Source organism: Myotis nattereri, assembly GCF_964212035.1.
Source record: "Myotis nattereri genome assembly, chromosome: 9".
NCBI classification, from domain to species: domain Eukaryota; kingdom Metazoa; phylum Chordata; class Mammalia; order Chiroptera; family Vespertilionidae; genus Myotis; species Myotis nattereri.
Genome location: NC_138084.1, coordinates 33,465,905 through 33,486,602, shown reverse-complemented (window position 1 = coordinate 33,486,602; position 20,698 = coordinate 33,465,905). Strand labels below are relative to the sequence as shown.

General features: G+C 43.9%; 1 protein-coding gene across 3 annotated transcripts in view; it reads left to right on the top strand.

Moving 5' to 3' along the window:
• The window catches only part of SPON1 (spondin 1), a 255,424-nt gene that overhangs the window by 139,302 nt on the left and 95,424 nt on the right, over window positions 1-20,698 (top strand). For all 3 annotated transcript variants that reach the window (XM_081098877.1, XM_081098876.1, XM_081098875.1), the window contains exon 6: window positions 9,593-9,741. In XM_081098877.1, coding sequence (XP_080955003.1) covers window positions 9,593-9,741 — 149 coding nt within the window. The remainder of the gene's footprint in view (window positions 1-9,592; window positions 9,742-20,698) is intronic.

Below are 20,698 nucleotides of genomic sequence, written 5' to 3'. Positions count from 1 at the left end.
GTTGAGCCATGTCTCAATTTCCCCAAAAGCAGAGCCCGAGGCAAGGACTTTGGTGCAGACACTTATGTAGAAGATGATCCAGGAAGCAGGAGAGAAGGAATTGGGGGGAAAGGGAAGGGGAGGAGGAAGAATCCACCTAAGAGTGCAGTTTGAAATCATTGGCATCATTGTATCTCTGAAAAGTGTACAGACGCCTCCAAGAATTATCCACCTCCTGGATTTGTCAGCTAGCACCCGCCCCCTATGGGTGGAGGATGGTCTCCAGGAGCACTAACACCCTAGCACTTGACTGTAGGCCAACTGGGCCTCAGAGCTTCCGAGACGGCCATGAGGCAGTAAATGAAAGGAAGCACAGTGCATCTGAAATGCACACTGGCAGTGCGAGTGTGGCCCAACCTGCCACCATTGTTGTGGCTTAAGTGAGAGGCCGATGGAGGTGAATAATACAGAGCACCACATACGGCTGCTGTGGGCCAAATCTTAGTCCAAGTGCATTGGCTCTTCCTGCAGGCCGTCCACCTGCCGCCTGTGACTCACACTGTGAGACCCCAGTGCCTCTTCTGCTTCCACTTCCCAGGAGGGGTTACCTGCACTCCTGGTCCTTGAACTTGGCAACAGTCCTCAGATCTATCCTAGATTCCAGAACCGTGCTGTCCAAATTGATGGCCGCTAGACACACATGGCTATTTAAATTTAAACTGGTTAAAATTGAATAAAATTTAAAATTAAGATTCTCAGTCACACTGGTCTTTTGTCACTGTAAGTGCTCAATAGCCACATATGGCAACTGGCAACCACATTGGACAGCGGGATATAGAACACCTCCACCTTCACAGAAAAGCTCATTTAGACAGAACTTCTCTAGAGTGAGCTTGCATGGGTCCAAATCCTGGCTCTGCCGCTTACTAACTGGATAACTAGGCAAGTCACTTAAACTTTCTGTGCTTTAATTTCCTAATCTGTCAAGTGGCTTTGTTCCAAGGATTAAATAAATAGCAATATGAAAAGCACGTAGTAAAGTCTCACTAGCTGTTTTAATTATTATTATTTCCACGTTTCTGGGGCAATTCCTATGTGAGACAGACAGTTGTTAAAGACACTGCAGCCCCGATCCCAGTCCTGGGTCCTGTGGGGTTCCTCTCTGGGCTCCTAAACTATCTCCAGACTCAAGAATAGAGATGCTGCTTTGGCCCCTGCTTCCCTCTAAGCCTCTTTTCAGTAAAAAGGAGAACTGAACCCTCATTCCAAGCTTGTGACAGGGGCTCTAGTGGCTGCTTCTGTCGGTTCACATGACTCATTCTGCTGCCATTCCCTCACCCCTTGCTCCACCACCTGATGGGCTTCTACTATCCCCCTCCCCAGAGCTGCTGCCTCCTGAACCACAATCAAGCTGACCACACCACCTGGAAAATTCAGCTGTCTTCCAAGATTTTGCTTTAGCCTAATGGATAGGTCCTGTGCATGCTCCAGTTTGTTCCCAATCCCTATCTTCCTTGGAGAAATGGAATATTAAAAGCGACGTTTATTAAATATTTGCTATGTAACAGAAACTGTACTGTTTTCATATGGATTTCCTTCTGTAATAGCCATAACAATCCTAAAGGGTAGGCACCATTCTTATTTCTTTTTCACAGATAAGAAAACAAAGTCTTAGAAAACGCAGGTAATTTTTTCAAGGTCACACTGCTAGTAAACCAGAAAATGCCCAGGACCAATCTAGGGCTCCCCTCTTACGTTTCCCTTCTTTCAAGGATCCTAGTCCCTTGCTGTCTGTTTTCCAACATCTGAAAACTGGTGTTTCATAGATGTTGTCCAGTTTTACAATTATGTGCAGAGGGCTAGTCTAGTGCTATTTGCTACGTAAGAATGAGAAGCAGTTGTGTGAGCATGTGTAGATTTGGGAGTTGTCTGCAGACAGGACTATCACATTCTCTTCTCTGCTCTACCTTACCTTCAAGATAAAATAAAAACTTACTGTTAAGACATTCATATCCCTTCATGATATGCCTGGCTGACTGGCTTCATCACTGATCATCCCTTTCTTACAAACACACACACACACACACACACACACACACACACACACACACACAGCTTGACCCACTTGTGGTTTTCCATGTACATTTTATTATGCTCTGCTTTTGTACATACTGGTCCTTCTGCAAAAATATTCTCCTATCCCCTAATTGCCTTGCTAACTCCTACTTATCCTTCAGAATGTAGCTCAACTATCATAATTTCCAGGAAGCCCTTTCTGGTTCAGTTAGCGTTTAATGTTCCCTTATTTGTGCTCTTATATCACTCTGTTTTTGCCTTTTTCAAAGCTGTATTGCACATTGTTGGTTGCAGTTGCCTATCATGACCTGTCTGTCCTCTGTGCCCTCCACCCTGCCCTGCAGATTGAACATCTCAAGGAAAGGGGCCAAGTCTGATTCTTCTCAGTCTCCATGGAGTGGCACAGATTTTAGCAAACTTTTCTACACGGGGCCAGAGGGTCAATATTTTAGGGGGTTTGCAGTCAGACACTCTCTCTGTTGTAACTACTTGACTCTGCCATTGCAGCATGAAAGCAGCCATAAACACTAAAAAACTAGTATGTAAAATAAAACACTTTATTGGAACAAGAACAGGCAGTGAGCTGTAGCTTGCTGATCCCTGGATTAGCACATAGTATAGAGGGTGTCCCAAAAATGTATACACAGTAATTGAATAATTACTAATTCCAATGGGTTAAATCTAAAAAGAAATGAACATCTATTGAGCTATCAGGAAAAAAGTGTGTATACATTGTTGGGGGACACCCTATATGTCTAATAAATGTTCATTCAATCAACTAATTTAATAGAATAGGATATTATTATTGGAGGCCTCAAGGAAATATAAAAGAATATAACCAATTTCATAAGTGCAAGAGTTGGTTCTAGAATGAAAAAGTGACACTTTTCTTGAGACCTTAAGGAAGGAAAAAAGGCTAGCTGAGCGATAAAAAGGTGAGGAATTTCTGGCCTAATTGACATATTTCCCCATGCAGAGCTTTTTCCAGGAGGCCATACTGGGATGTGATCCTGAAAACTAGAATGGCTTGGTTAGAGTGAGTTTCTGAAGCAGCCAAGAGCAGGAAGAGCCACAGAACAAGTACTAGTACACGCTGTGTCTTGGTCAGCACCCAGGGGCAAACCCAGAGGAGCCAAGTTCTGTAGCCAATTCCAAGGTATCAGAAACCATGCAGATTCTGGAACTGAGCCTAGGATGAGAATAACAAGGGCAAGAGGAAAGTGAGATCCAAGATGACTTTTATGAATAGAGCTGGCAGGTCCACCGCATTTTTCTATTGGCCACATGGTGCATGGATGAGTCTGTGAGCAGGTTGACCTTATCTTCTCAGAAGAGTTAAATGACAAGGTCATTTACTGAAAGATAAAAGGTGGGAAGAGGCTAAGACTTAGAGATCAGAGGAGTTCTGGTGTTGCTACTCTAGCAAATTACAGGGTTCCATCCCCTTCAAAAAAAAAAAAAAGATTTGCTGAGGCTGAGGTTGGATAACAGGATGCTGTAGTAAACCAGTCACCAAGTTGTAGAACATTCTCCAGTGAAGTGTTATAAATGGATGTCAAGGAAATGAATGGGCGGCTTTGTTCAGGCTTGGGATTGGCAGGGGAATGCAGCCACTGTCAAAGCAGGCCAGGAAATCTGGGCTGTCACTGAACACCTGCCGTATGCAGAACATCTCAGGGAATCCATTTACCCTGCAGTGTGCTGTCTCCCACACCAGACAAAAAGCCAGAAAACGCTCTTCTTTTATCAGTGATGGCCTTTTAGGCATCATTATGAACAATGGTAATTTAGCACCAGCAATGACAACAGAAAAGGTGTCAGAAATAAGGTTACTGCACATATATTCAGGATATATGTCCCTGGAGTGGCATTTTAGACAAATGTATCTGGTTGGCTATCGGTATCTCAAACTCACATGTATAATCACTTCTTCCTGCCACTTCCCACCTGCCTGTGTTCCATCTATGCCTTCATCCAAGCTATTGGGAGTAAATGTCTAGACCCAGATGTGTATAGGCCAATTGGACACTGCCAGAACCAGAATGAGACATGCTAAACCAAATGGCTGTGGCCATACCTGAGAGCAAAAGGGGTTGGTGATGGTCTTGGTGTCTCTGCCCCTGCACCCAAGACTGAAGCTCAGTGTTTCACCGAGGACCCCAGTGGGAGTATTCCTTTAAGAAGGCCACAAGCATTTACCTAGCCCCCTAGCCCCAGACCTTCTGATAATGGGGCTTCTCTCTCTCCTCTCTTATTTCCTGGAGGATGGTGGGGCCCAAGTCTAAACTTCTCTGTGTCTCAGTTTACTGGATTCTGCTTAACCACCTTACTCTGCAGGCCCCAGACCACTGTGTCACATTTAGACAACTCTCTACCATTTTTTCATATCTAGGTTCTTGCATCTGACCTTTCTATCGCTACCCACCAGTCCTAAGTCAAACTGCTGCCCAATTATCCAATCAGATTCTCTTTGGCTCCCATGCCTTCCAGAAACTTGTCTGGATTTGCCCTGCCTTGTTCCAATTTAATTTTACTGATTAACATTTATTAGCATCGAGCCTATTTTATGTGCCAGCCACTAGTCATTACTTCAGCCTCAAAACAACACTAGGAGGTTGGTCGTGTCAATATTCCTACTTTACAGAAAAAGAAACAGGTTGAGAGTGATAATTTACTTATTCAAGCTAGAAAGTTTCAGAACTGAGATTAGAGTACATGTTAGTCTAATCCAAATATCAGTGTTTTAACTGTTTCACCAAAATGCCTCCCAAAGATTGTCCCATCTTTCCTCTTATTGCTCATACCTCTGACCCCGCGTTTCCATTTTCTATCGAATGCCCTAAGTCAGACCTCATACAACTCATGCAGGAAATGCCGGTGGGTCTCCGATTTGGTCTCTCCACCCTTGGGCCCTCTGGAGTGTATCCTGCTGGAGATGTGGTGCAGTGTGGTGGAGAAGAGCTGGGCCCTGGCACCAGACAGACCCAACTCAATCCCAGCATCTTCAATCATCTGTTTCTGTGATCATGGATTAACTCCACATCTCTGAGTCTAAGTTTCCTCATGTGAAAAATGAAAATTATAATTGTATCTGTATCAAAATGGTTTTCTGTTTTGAGTGTTTAATGTGATAATGTTGGTCAAGTGCTTGGCACAGTGCCTGGCACATAGCATCAGCTCAATATGTAGCTATTGTCATTCTTTCCAGAAGGAAACTCCCATCATGTTTTCCCCTTTAATCAATGCCATTTACCATGACCTGCACTCAGCACCCTCCCACAACCTGGCCCTGACTTTCTTTTTCATCCTATTTCTTTGTCTTCTAACTCTTCAGCCCACCAAATGGTCTTCTCTGGTTCCTGGCCTCTCAGTGGGGTGTAGAGAAAAGAGTGTGTCTTCTGGGATCAGGCAGACCTGGGTTTGAACCCAAGCTTTGCTATCACTAGCTCTGTGAGCTTGGGTAGGTTCCTTACCATCTCTGGGACTCAGTGTCCTCATCTAGACAATGAGAATGAGGTTGTAGCGAGGGTTACATCTAGGAAAGCATTATACCTCATACCTAATACCCTTCAATAAATGTTTAATCCTCTTACCTATTTTTTAATAGAATCCTTTCCTACTGCCCAATCTTCCCTGGGAGCCTCCTTTCAATGAGGAAGTCTCCTAGCTCCCCCCACTTTTTTCTGAATTCCTCTTGTGGATGCCCACAGTGCTTTCTGTCTATAATCGTTCAGAGACCTTTGTTTTGTACAGTTCTTTAAAGTGTTCATAGTTCTTTCAGAAACCAGCCCAATTACTTTGCACAACTCTGAGAGAGAAGTCAAGCCCAGTAATTACTCTCTTTTTTTCCCCAGTGCAAATTGATAGTTGCAGAATAGCCACAGAGATGCAGATTGCTGAATGGGGGGTATAGTTGATAATGTCGAGATAGCTGGGTATGGGGCCAGGTGAGTGCTTGGGGCAGCAGGGGTACTGCTCTGTAGAGTGCATGATTTTCTGACCACTTTGCTGTTGTACATCTGAAACTGGTATGAAATGGTATTGAGTGTAAACTGTAGTTGAAAAATAATTTTTTTTTAAAGGTAAGCTGAGGCTCTGAGAGATTGAATGGCTGGCTCGTGGTCATCATGCTTTTCTCCCCTGTATCATTCTGCACCTGAATGATTGCCCCTCACCTGAAATCATGCCCTTTCCAATTGTTTTTCAATGGATGCCTGGCTTGTTCCACCAGGGAGGGTATAGTCTGGTCCCTCACCCTAGCCTAGTGCCCTGAATGTATCTGTCATGTGGTTGATGTTAGTCATGTGTTGAAATGTGAATTAATGTGGTATGTTGTAAGATCATAGTAGAACACTTGCAAATGTATGGACTAGAAGGTCGGAACTGGTATAATGACCTTCACTGAAGGGTAGGAAAGCACAAAGGCATCCCATTCTTGAGGCACTTGCTTCTCTGCACATGTGCCTTTAGACTGAATCGTTGGATGTTAGGGGAATTTGGAGTTAGCTGCTCCATCCCCTGTGCTCTATGTTCTTGTTTCTGTAATAACCCTGACCATGCTTAATTGTAAGTAATCTGCTTATCCATCTGTTTCTCCGCCCCTAGACTGTGAGTCCCTCCAGAGCAAGCACCATATCTAATTCCTGTCAGTGTCCATGGCCAGCCACTGCACTTGGCACAGACTTAATGGAAGTTGAATGAATAAACCAGAAAAACCCATCTGGGCCCATCTCCTAGTCCCCCTATGATTGTGCTTGTTCCCATCCTCTTATCCTGTTCCATATTTTCTATTTCTTATCTTCTACACTGAATTAAGGCAGGTTTCATGTTTTACTCATTTTTACAGTCTCCCTAACAACCAGGAAAGGAGGAAATTATAATTATTGAGTGTCTATTGTGTTGGCAGTAGTAATTGCATATATATTATCTCACTTTTTCAAAAATTGAATTTAATTCATCTAATAAGTTGATAAGGTAGGCATTATCATTCTTGAATTATAAAAGAGGGAGCCGAAACTCAGGGAGATAAAGTAATTGGAATTTGACCAAGTTTACACAGCTAGGAAGTAACAATGCCAGGATTTGGATCCCTCTCTGTTGGCTTTAAGACCAATGATTTCTTTTCTGTTGTTGGTTGGTGTTTGTTTCTTAATAGCATCAGGATAGCTAAGTGCTTTAACCCAGTAGGTGTCAGGAACTATGCTGAACTGAGATTTGAATGTAATCACATTGAATCCAATCTGTACAAGCCTACTCCCAAATGCTCCGAGCACAGACACTGCCACCTTCCCATTGGATCATTTGGATGAAATGCTTTAGGAAATGTGTACTGAGCACTCACACTGCATCAGGCACAGTGCTAGGTGCTGGGGATACAGTGCTGAAGACAAGTTCTATCAGGGAGCTTAAGTCTAGTGGGAAAGCAGACATGTAGTGAGTGATTTTAAACATTATCTGTGCTGTGGGGAGGCCTAAGACAAGGGTTTCAGTCAGTCTTGGGAGGCTTCTGGGTATTACGAAGGAAGGATGAGTTGGCCAAGTCAAGAGTAAAGAAGTACAGAGGGGACCAGCATGGGCTAAGCCACTGAGGTACAAAAATTGTAGGTAGGACGCCAGGCCAGCATGGCTCAGTGGTTGACCGTCAAACTATGAACCCGGAGGTCACGGTTCGATTCCCAATCAGGGCACATGCCTGGGTTGCAGGCTCGATCCCCAGTGTGGGCTGTGAAGGAGGCAGCAGATCAATGATTCTCTCTCATCATTGATGTTTCTATCTCTCCCTTCTTCTCCCTTCCTCTCTGAAATCAATAAAAATATATGTATTTTTTAAGTTGCAGGTAGGATGGGTCTGGAACAAGGGGGCATTTTGATGGCACAGAACAGGGGGACCAAGAGGTGCTTTGACCGGTTTCCCTGAGTTCACATCATGAACCAAAGGCCAGCACTAGTTCCTGCTCTTGCTCTGACACAAGCAGTGCTCTTGGCTGAGATGACAGCTAGGACATTCTCCCCACTCAGGAAGTGAGTGAGAGAAATAGCGGGCAGCGTCTCCATCTGTCTTCTCTAGGGACATGACAGATAAACACAAGTTTGCATCTCCCTGATGTGTGGGAAATAATGAACAAGCAGTTGCGCAGACCCACGCGGTGTTGTCATCTGCCTGGGGTGGGGCAAGGCTGCCCTCAGCAGGCCAGAAGGCTGGCTTTGTGCCCATGCTCTTAATGTGCCCCAGGGAGCAGGGACCACGGGATAGCAGGTGGCAAACGTAAACAGGATCAGGCCCCGTTGGGAATCATTTCCTAAGTGGTGGGTTGCAGCGGAGCGTTCTGCCCACTCTGGGCCACAGGGTGGTGAACTGCAAATGTCAGTTGAGGCCGCCCAAGTTTTCCTCTTCCCTATGTCTGAAAATGTTCTTAAACTGGAGACTTTTTAAACCCAACCAAAGAATGGCAGAGAACTAAGCCAACCCTATGATGAATTGTATGTAACTTAGTAAGACATATATATGTGTCTACATTCATCACGTGCAAAGCAAACCCAGTGTCACACTGGTATTGACTCTGCTCCTCTCCCTCCTCTCTCTGGGACTTTAAAAAAATCTCCAGGTTAAGGTCTGTCTTGGTCCCACCAGACCTTATTCTGCTCTCCTCTTATGTCAATCATGAATTCCCGCCTACATCCCACAACAGCCATCCTCCTGCTTGATCCCCACCAAACCACAGTGGACTGGTCACGTCCTCATATGCCAACTGCCTTCGCATTTTTCAGCACGGCTAGCCTGCCTCCCCCACCCCCATCCTGGGAGGTACAGAAAAGCCAGCTAAAGGCAACCATGCTTATTCCCCAGAATTGTAAGCGTATTTCACACTCGATCCCTTTACCTTTTGCTCTGTGCTCTGCACTCCAATTTTGCTCCTTCTAATGTATTCTCTACACTGCTGCCTGGATGATTTATCTGAAATTCAAATGTGATCGCATCATTCCCCTACTCAGAACCCTTCTGTGGTTTCAAACCCTTTCAAATGACATCCAGCCTCCTGAAGTATTCAGAACAAAGCCATCCATGAGTAGGCTTCTCCCTACCTCCCTGGCATTATTTCTTACCTCTTCCCTTGACAGTTTGTGACACAGCAATGCTAAATTACTTATGGTTTCCCAAACACACAGTGTTATTTAATGTTTCTTAGCCTGCCAGAAATAGTATTGCCTCTCTATTCTATCTTACAAATTTGATCAGCCTTTAAAATTCTCTCAGCTGTCCCCTTCTCTGAAACCCTTCCAAATGGGAGTCATCATTCTGGGCTGCCTCTGTGTCTTATTCAGTCATCTACCGTTGCCCCGTCTGCATATTCCCAAGACTTACTTGTTCACAGGGACTGTCTTGCTCATTCCTGAATAGCCCAGGGCCTAGCACCGAGCAGGTGGGTAGCCAGCTCTGGTTAAGTCATTGTCCAATTATACTTCCTCCCCATCATTTAAGGGCCTTGAGTTTGAGCCACAGCCACACTGATACCTGCATCCTGATTGGCTTTCCTAGGTCGGGCCAATCACTGGTCTGCAATCATTGGCGGATCCCACTCCAAGAATTACGTGCTGTGGGAGTACGGAGGATATGCCAGCGAAGGCGTCAAACAAGTTGCAGAATTGGGCTCGCCAGTAAAAATGGAGGAAGAAATTCGACAACAGGTAAGAAAAACAATCACAGAATAACCCAAAACCAGAAATGCAGTCAAAGCATTCTTTAGATTTCTTTCCCAGGATCTCGAAATTGATAGTACAATGAGCTGGAAAACCGGTACCCAGGAAGCAGAATCTATTTGCTGAGTCTGGAAGGTCTGGGTTAGGCTGAGGACAGAGGCACCAGCGCCCATCATGTTGTCCTTCTCTGACTGTGTTTGTGTTTTCTTCCGTTTGTGCTAAAAGCTGCTGTTGTGGCCACATTGTTGGGGCACCGTCTCTGGTTTCCTGAGAGTCCACGTGGTGGGTTACGATTTGCTTACCGTGATCCTTGAGAGGGTCAAGGAGCGACATCCAGATTGTCCAAGCCAAAACTGCCATTTCCAAAGATAAACATTTGAGGTGTTTGGTAAAGTAGGCAGGCGTTTGTTCTAATCATTAGAGACTGAAGCATCTTTCAGGTACCATGTGCCATGTTCTGTGGGTCCAAGAGCTGTACCATTATCTAGGTGCCCACTCCTACCACTGAGAGACAAAGGAGAAATAACTTGTTATGAGGGATCTTGGAAGAGGAGCTGTGTTTTCCTCTGGCCTTTCATAGGCTGCCCTGTGGAGAGGATATGGTCCAGCTTTGGCCATCACTACCCACAAAACCCCTCTGGGCCAGAGAGAGAAAATGCAGGAGGCCCCAGAGACACTGGGCCCATGTCTCCCAATGTGCATGTGCCCACAGACCTGAGCAGCGAAGGAAGCTGAGTGCAGCTGAGGTGCTTCCCCTGGAAGTCACACATCTGGACTCCCGGCCCCCACACACTAAATTGAAAGCAACAAAGGTCACCCTGACTCCTACTTTAATCCCCTGAGAAATCCTTTTGGACCAAAGTCCCAAAATGCCCAGGAATCAGCTTATGTTTCTTATGAATTCAATTTAAAGTCTTTTCTTCATTCTTGGGAAAAACAATGTTTAAGCAGACGTTTTAAGATTGCTTGTCATGTGTTCATCACAAGTCTGTCTGGCCAACTGCTCAGTGGTCCTCTGACTCTGGCTGTCCTGCCTGGTAACTGGCATCACTTATTCAGGCCATAGCACAGCCACGCACAACGGCAAAGTCACGGCGGGCTCCTATTGGTCCCAGTCGGTTCCACTTGTCATGGGGGTGGGAGGGAAGTTCCCTGTTTGGGATCCTGAGGATCCATCCATATGTCTAGTTCTCAGGATTGGAATTGTGATACGCTGGCTTGTCAAGTTCTGTCGTGTGGTATGGGGAAAACCATGTGTTACAAATAATGGTTGAAATACTGAAGTTTGCAAATACGTTATATCCAAGGCAAGGGCATCTTCATAAGAATGCCAGTCTCACTTGTTCGCTATCTTGAGAGTTTTCTGGAAAAAAAGGAAGCATGTATGAATGTGAGACACTGAGACCGTGTTGTGCTGGTGAACATATCTGTCATGTGTCATAGCAGCAAAAAGATTGATAAGTGATGGACAGGGCCTTCAGCCTTAGAATGGTCCCCGTAGGAAAACATTCTTTGCTTAGTGTGTTCAGAAACACTAGCCAGCACACCTGGGGTTGGCTTCTGTACCACACAGGTGATGTCTGCTTGTCCCGGCTGGCTAGTGTTTCTGACATTAAGTCATAGTCATAAGTTTAATTATCGATACTGCACATGTCGATAAAAATCCCACTGAGCACGTCTCAGGGTCTATCACTGTCTTTCAGGTCCCCTGCATACTGGACGTGTACCTTTAGCTCTCACTTCTAGTTTGAGAAGACAACATATTGTCAGTTTTACAGATAAAGAAACTGAGGCAGTCAATAGCTAGAGAATACCAGAACTTGAACTCAAGTCTGTCTGCCTCCAAACCCTGTACATAGTACCAGATATTAAATCTGCAGGGCCTTGTGAAAATGTCAGTTGCCTTGTTCAAAACTTGTTAAGATTTTCACGATGACAATGCTGTGAATTTCACAGTTCAGGGCCTGAGAATCTGTGGGTCTCACACCTGACACTGGCCCCGCCTATCCACCTTCCCTGCCCCACACAACTGCCCAGCGGAGAAACTCCTCTCGCCAGCCTCTGACGTAAGCCTGTTTCCAGAGCTACACTAACAATGCACCGAACTCCCAGCTCCTTAGAAAGTCAGTTGGATAGAGTGATTTCAGGGCCCCATCACTTCCAAACACATCATGGTTCTATCGTTCCTGCAAACACCCAATTTATTATATTTTTATGTAAGTCAGGTAAGAAGCAACATAAAAAGGAGCAGATGTGGGAATCCTCCTAGAATATAAACATGTCCTCTGAATAACTGGGAACTTGTTTGAACACATCTACAAACTAACACAGTGTTCTGAGCCTTTAATACTTTATATCCTACCAATCACTCTATCAAAGAACCCGAGTCCAACCAGGATGAAAATAAAAAGCCCTTTCTTCCCAAGAAAGACATTTATATGCTTACCAGCCTTCTCATATTATAGACTCACTACAAGTTTCAAGGGCATTAAAAATCACAGTAGATATTGTTGGAGGTAAATCTTATGCTAATGGCTTTCAAACAAATGAACAAACTAATAATCCCATTAGTATTGGGAAATTGTGATAATATCATTGAGTATAATTTTTAGTGTTAATATAACTACAAAACACCAAGAAAATTCATAAAGAAATTACAGCAGCATTATTGGCAATAATGACACTGGTGGCTAGAGAGAGTAGGGGAAGGGCGCAGGGCACACTTCTTAGGGGGAGACGGAGGCAAATGTGCTCTGGTGGGCACTGTGCATTAGCCTGGCAGGTCACAAAGGGGCAACACAAGGCAGGTGGTGGCGGTAGAAAATGGTAGATCACACCTGTAGGTAGACCCGGGAACAGAAAGTGAGCTGATGTGTACTGATGGTAACGAAGATGTTACACTAAGACCATTTCGACTTCATCAAGTGCACATTTATAGCATGTGTACTGACTGACTGACTGGTTTTCTGCTGGCTGCTGGCCCAAATCTGGTGCCCTACTCACCATGTTATCCTTACTAGAAACCTAGGCATCAGATTCTCCCCCTACCCCAACTTCTGCCTTCTCTCTTAAATTCATTCAGTCAACTCCCTCATCAGCACTGCCCCATCTAAGCCATCCTCATCTCTTGCCTAAATTCTTGCACTAGCCTCCCGATCTCCCTGCCTCTAATCCTCTTCCTATTATTCATAGTAGATATAGTTGGAAGTAAATCTTATGCTGATTGCTTTCAAACAAATGAACAAACTAATAATCCTATTAGTAGTAGAAAATTGTAATCGTAGATATTAATCACAGTAGCTATTGTTGGAGGTAAATCTCCAGGCCCCGGGCCACTTCATAAAACATGAATCAGGTCTTACCACACCCCCAATTAAGTGTATTAATTTACTTATTCAATAAATGTATTGAACATCTGCTAAATGCCAGTCTTTAGAGATGATGTGACAGTTCATTTCCTGCCTTCATGGCGTCTACATTCTAACAGGGGAGACCAAGGAAAAAATAAGTAATTGTAAATTATAAGTGCTAAGGAACAGGGGTGACATAGAGGACACTGGTAGAGAGGGGCCTTTTTAGATAGGTGGTCAGAGGAGGTCTTCCTGAGGAGTGGCCATGAAGCTGAGACCCCAAAGAAAAGCAGAAGGGAGAGATTCTCCTCAGCCGTGGGCAAACTACGGCCCGCGGGCCTGATCCAGCCCGTTTGAAATGAATAAAACTAAAAAAAAAAAAAAAAGACCATACCCTTTTATGTAATGATGTTTACTTTGAATTTATATTAGTTCACACAAACACTCCATCCATGCTTTTGTTCCGGCCCTCCAGTCCAGTTTAAGAACCCATTGTGGCCCTCGAGTCAAAAAGTTTGCCCATCCTGTTCTAGATGGTGACAACAGCATGTGCAAAGCCCTGCAGCAGGACTGGGCTTATTGTGCCTGAAGAACTGAGAGAAGGCTGGTGTGGCAAGAGGAATGACGGGGAGTGTGGCGCAGCATGAAATATTCACAGAATGGGTGGAGGGGCAGATACATAAGTAACTATTAAAAATTATAGTTTCTCCCTAAACAGTTTGGCTCAGTGGATAGAGCGTCGGCCTGCGGACTCAAGGGTCCCAGGTTCGATTCCGGTCAAGGGCATGTACCTTGGTGCAGGCACATCCCCAGTAGGGAGTGTGCAGGAGGCAGCTGATCGATGTTTCTCTCTCATCAATATTTCTAACTCTCTATCCCTCTCCCTTCCTCTTTGTAAAAAATCAATAAAATATATTTTTAAAAAAATTATACTTTCTTTAGGGGCATCTGCGCATCGGATGGGGAACTGCAGACACTGGACTGTGACCGCCCTTGGATGTGCCATTTTCTGAATCCCCCAGGCTTCACTGCTGTTTCCTCCCCCTCCCAAGCAGGCTAGGTGTCCCCTGAAAGCAGGCACCTGTTGGCCTTCCTCACTGCCTCTATTCATACTCATCCTACTGTTGCATTACGGTTCCTTTTACCTCTTCAATTTTGAACATGTCTAATTGCCTCCTTTGGATTATTCTAATATCTCGGGGTCTTCAGGACTAATGTTCCTTTGAATCGAACTTGCTCTCTCTCTGCCCATCACTAGTTTCCTCATTTGGTTTTGGGTTGTTTGATCATCTCTAGTGGTGTTTTTCTTTTTTTCAGGGGAAGTCCTCTGTGTCTCCTTAGGGTGGCATTGTATCTTGGTCTGTCCACCTGAGTTTTTATGTCATTTATCAGTGGGGAAGGCCCTACTGCATGGCCAGTATAAATATGGATTCTGCACTCATACGTGGGAGAGACTAGGGCTTCCGTTTTTTGAAAGTGAATTTTACTCAGGGGTCTGGACAGAGGCCAAGCTTCCTTGCCACCTTCCCCGGTGACTGATGGAGAGCTTTCTTGCATCCTGTTCATAAACAGGGTAACTCTCAAATGTCCAACTTGATGCAGGAATGTCTTCCTGCATCTCATCTCCCGTCAAGATCTTTCCCTCTCTCCTCGCATGGCTTTATTCCCTCCACCTCTAGCCCCAGGGCCCATGTCCTGGTCCACAGCCCAGACAGGCCACCATGTACCAGCTCCTGCTCATGGGCCCGGGGTAGATTTTCTTCCCCATTCCTGGCATCTAGACATTTTCTAAACACAGTTAGGTATCGTTAACATCTGTCGTGTTGTATTCTGTCTGGCATTTCTATGTTTGTAGCAAAAGGAAGACCCTTCTGCATCTGCTCAGTCTTTCGTGTTCCCAGATGCTCATCAAATATCTCCAGCACCTAATTCATTCTCATACCCAGTAGTTGCTCAACAAACATCCGAATTGGTTAATCCACAAGCAAGCCATGAATGTCTCTTGCATGAAACCATGAGCTGTGAATGGCCACTCACTCATGAAAGAAAAAATGCACGAGAATAAAACACGCCAGATTTTAGGTTTCTTGTATTCAAAGCTTCCCTGCCAGTGAGAGGTCCGATAACGGTGCACCCTAATATAGGCATTGCTTGTTTCATCTTCAGAAAGCCTTTGGCAGATCATATAAGCCAGCCAGTAGGATGATTGTACCACCTATGGTCCAATAATCAATAAATAAACAAGTGTTCTTTTTCTTTAAAGTTGAAACAGTTTATAAGACTTTGGGAACTGATAGAAAGGCTTTGAGATTTTTTTTCTCTTCTTTAAACAGTTAGAGAAGATATATATGTCTACTAAACTTACTTTTCCTGATTGATTTTCTAAACTTTTGATCACTTTTCTCTAATGAAAACCACTGCCTTATTTCTGATGTTTTCCATGGACTATAACATGCTGCCCTGTCTGGTTGAGAAAGTCACACACACACACACACACACACACACACCAGCTCTTACTTATTAAAATAAAGTTCCAGCCTGGCCAGTATGGCTCAGTGGTTGAGCATCACCTGTGTACCTGAAGGTTGTGGGTTAGATTCCCAGTCGGGGCACATACCTGTGTTGTGGCTTCAATCCCCAGTCAGGGCACATGAGGAGGCAACAATCTCTCTCTCTCCGTCTTTTTCCCACTCCCCTTCCTCCCTCTCTAGAATCAATTTTTTAAAATTAATAATAAAAAAAGACCTCCAGTACTTTCCAAGGCTTCTTGGAGTCAGATTGGATACACTTTGTTTAGCTTTGTCACCCTGCTGCATACAGCCCCGAGGAGTGCCCGGTTTTATCTGTGTTACATTAACATCGTTGTCCATCCTTCTTTGTCGTTCCCCATCTCATTCGAGGTTTCACTCCATGGAGTGCATATAAGTGGGCCCTTGTGTTTGATAGAAACGACATGATACTAGGAATGGGGTAGGAAAGGATTTAAAGATTCTCAGTCACAGACATGAGACAGAAATTAGAACATCATTTGAAAGGTGGGATTTGAGTCCCATGAAACCTCTTGTTTGCTTTCAGTTGAGTCTTCAGACAAATCAAAATCACAGTAGGACAAGCAGCCAAAGCGATTCAGTAACGCCTGTTCTTTCATAAAACTGGTCTGCCTCTTCCCAGCCGTTTCTGGCCTCCCCCGTCCTGCACCGGAGCATCACCAAATCCGGGGAATTTTTCTGAGAACCTCTGTCTGAGGGAAATGGGGGACAATTTTATTCAAAACTTATAGATTACTTAACTCACACAAGAATCTATTTTTACAGAAACTGAGCCAAAATATTGCAGACCGAAGGCAAATGTAAATGGGGAATAATTAATAAATTGCCTTAAGATGTAGAGGGCAGTTTGGCAATAGCTATCAAAATGGTACATTTTCTTGTTTTATTGTAGCAAAACACGTAATGCAATATTTATCATCTTAATTGTTTGTAAGTGTACATTTATGCAGTGTTGAGTAGATTTACATTACTGTTTGTACATTTTATTTATACCGCAACATAATAATTCTCTATTTAGGAATTTGTCTTCTGGAAATTTTCTCACACAAAGGTGTATGAGGAAGGAGATTTATTATAACATTGCTTATACAAATAAGAGATGGAAAGAGAAAATTTATCAGTAGGGGACTGGCTGCTTTTATATAGTTAAATGCCATGCAACTATTAAGAGGGATAAGCCAGATCTGTATATACTGGAAAGCAAAAGAGTACCTCTAGCTTTCTGCCATGTAGGGGAAAAAAGGTAGGTGGGTGAGAGTCAAATGCTTCTGTGCACATATAAAATTTTATATGCATAGAATGTTTCTAGGAAATTGTCTCTAGACCAGGGGTTAGAACTGAAATGTGTGTCCACATTTCACCATCTGCCTTTTTGTACTATTTGTACATGTACAAGAATGTTATTTAAATAAACAAAGAAAACTTTGATAAGAAATGGAATATTACAAAAAGACCAATACCCCAAACTTAATTTTTAAACTTCAAGTGCTACCCCCAAAAATGCCAAATAAGTTTTTAATTATACAGACTAGTTCTATGGAAGAGCTACATAGTCAAGAATAGTTAGAAAATGGCTTAAAGAGAATAATGATTTGGGAGGTGTAGGGAAGAGACTAGCTAAACCAGATATTAAAACTTCATTAAAAAAAACTGTATTAAACTAGAGCATGAGTAGACAGAGTAATAGCCTCAAATTCATCTTAAATTAAGTGTATGAAAAAAGTATAATTTCAATCAGTTGGGGGAAAATTGATTCTTTAATAAATGATAATGGCACAACTGGAAGCCACAAGAAAACCAGTTTGCTTCATACCTCAATTCTTAAACCAAAATAAACTCCAAATATATAAAAGATTTAAATATTTGAAAATGAAGATGTAAAAGCATTAGAAGAAAACAAGAGAGAATCATTTTTATAATCTAGAACAAAGTCCCTTCTAAGCATGTTGCACAATCCAGAGGCCCTAAAAGAAAAGACTGATAAAAGTAAGCTAAAAACTAGTTTTTAATTGTGGGAAAGATTCTTTAAAGTTTTTAAAGATGAAGGACAAAGTGGGAGAAAAATATTTGTAGCTCTTACAGCCACCAAAGGGCTAAGTTCTTTAGTATATAAAGAGCACTTATGTGTCAATTTTAAAAGACCAATAAACCAATAGAAAAAAAATGATCAAAATACATAGAAAGTTCTCAGGTGGCTTTTAGATAGTTTAAAAGATGCTCAACTTTATTTACAATTACAGAAATGCAAATTCATTCACAGAGCTACAGTTGACAGATGTAGGAAAACAGACACTTCACTATGCCAGTTGTGGCAGCACAGATGGATACAACTCTGTGGAGGGTACATTTCTCTGACTCAGTGGTTGAGTATTGACCCATGATCATGGTTGATTCCTGCTCAGGCCACATGCCCAGGTTTCCGTCTAGATCCCAAGTAGGGGGCGTGCAGGAGGCAGCCAATCAATGATTCGCTCATCTTTGATGTTTCTATCTCTCCCTCTCCCTTCCTCTCTGAAATCAATAAGAACATATTTTTAAAAATGAGAAGGTGAGCAGAATATTTATAGTGTGTTCCATTTGTGTTATCTTTTGAAGACGTATGCATACATCTCTTGAAGGGTGCATAAGAATACGAATGGGGGTTGCCTCTGAGAAGGGGACTGAGAGACTGTGGAATAGGAATTGGGGGGGTGAGGGGGGAGATCTCCATTATATTGCTTTTGGTGCCCTTTGAATGTTGTGCCATGTTTTTGCAGTTATCTATTCAAAAACTGATTATTTCAGAGTTGAAGTAAGCCAAACACCCAAGCTTGGGAATCTTTAAAAGATACCACATGAGGAAACACATTATGTGTTCTTGGTGGAATGTTCTCATCCCAGTGACCAACAGAGCTGTCTAGACTTTGCTCATGGAGTCAGGCCAGCATGGTGCCAGTGTGCCCTGCAAACCCCCAGTTAGGACCTGGTCCCAGGGGCCAGGCTGATCAGAGGCAGGGATTTATAATCCAGGTGGTCCAAAGCAGTTTGCTCAGGGAAGGAGTATGAATTGTGGCCAAGGAAGAAAGCAAAGGCAACATTGGTACTTGGCTTAGGTCTGAGGGGTGAGGCCACAAACAGGAAGAGCCTGGAAGTCCAGACAGCATGGGAATGGCTGAAAGGCGCCCAAACGCCCTTCTGGTAGTTGGCAGCCACTTGGCCTTGGAAGGTCTGATGTCTTAAAGGATCAGAAAGGACTGGCCAGAATGTTCTCCAGAAAGGCCCCAGGAAAGATCACAACCACCCCCTCTCCACCTGCGAAACGACCAGGCAGTGTGTCTACAGGCTTTCAGGGTTTAATACCCGCCGAAGAGAGAAGCTTGTCTGTGGATTGTCCCATATTCACGGGACTCTGGTGCGAGCCGCCCTCATGAGTGTTACACAGCGTGTGGTCTGTGGGCTGGTGCCTGCCCACAGGCCATTTGCAACTAGTCCGTGAAGCGCTAAGTCCAGAAGGTAAGAATAGGCACTTAGAAATGGCAACTTAACCATGTCCCCGGATCTAATAATGGAAATGTCAGCAGTTGAATTTTCACTTTTTCTTTTATTGTTTTTATTATTGCACTTTAATTATATTTTACCAAAATACAGTCTGCAAGAGATTGGATACTTTTTAAGTGACAGCATACTCTGGTCTTTCACCTCAGAGTTGAGAAGCACTCTTTTGGAGACAAGCACCATTTCTGAGTCACGTCTTTATCCCCAGCACCCGAGTCAGGGTCTGAGGTACCATAGGTGTTAATACGTGTTTATCTAAAGTCACCACAGTCCGGTGTTTGCTTGTTTGTTTGCTTGTTTGTTTTAGATGAGAAAACAGGGGCTCAGGAAACATATGTGACTTGCCCAAATGCTAGTGGCAGCACAGGTCTGCAGCCTGAACTCCTGACTTCCAGTGCTTGGTTTCCTCTCTGCTGAAAGAGAAGAGGGATAGGCAGCCCTGAAAAATCTCACCCTGTATGGACAACCCCGTTTGCTGAAAAACTTAAGTCGTTTTCACAGGGCTGTTTCTGAGATCCATTAGTGCCAGACTTTCCAGTGAATTATTTGCCATCTAGTGGTAAAAAGGTGTATGCCCCTAGTATCGATTTCATTCATTCATTCATTCATTCATTCATTCATTCATTCCTGTGTCAAATACCATATTTGGGAAATCACTTATCCTTAAGGGGCGGTTGATTTCTTGGGGAAATTTGTCATAGAAACAGGTGAGTACAACACAGAGCAACCTGGACTAGGGGAGTCAAGTGCAACAGGGCTGACTGAGGACAGACGGAACTTTCCCCTGCCTTGGGAAGTGAGGTTTCATGAGCTGCATATTAAACTCAATATTTTGATGCTCAAAAAATATTAGCTCCTTTCTTGTCTTGCTCTTGCTGGACCATCAGGACCAGGGTAGCAGTTTTTCTTGTCACCTTCCTCATGTGAGGATGGGGACTCCCTAACTGAGCGTGTTAGGATTGCAGCCAGTGCATACGCTTTGGCTGCATGGAGTAGCTGTCTCAAGAGCTGTATCCCTCGGCACCATTACATTTGGTCTTCAGGTCTGTTTTGAGGATGGGTTGTTCATTCCGTACCTCGTGTCAGAGTGTCTCTGGAATGTCCCTCCTATCTATGCAGTTCCTTAGCTGTCTCATCCTGAAACTCTCCTAAAGGTAACCCTGACATTCCCCATGCAAACAAGTTCTTCCAGCCCATGGAGCCAAGAACCACCCTCCCAGTGGTCCAGCTTGCCATCAGTGAGAGACGCACAGCATAAGGGGTAGGGGATGGACCTGTAAAGGGAGGTTGGGGTCATCTCATCAATGACCTTGAATACCAGGCTGCAAAGATTACAGGTAGACCAGTAGGAACAGGGCAGTGACCAGAGACCAGGGCATTGGTTCAGTCAGCAGATAATTATTGACACGTATTGAATAAGATCCCTTGTGGGGGACAGAATACAACATCCCTCCAAGTTATAATGCACTCTTTACTCCCTGCAACAACTTAAAATTCTTGTCTCAGAGGAGG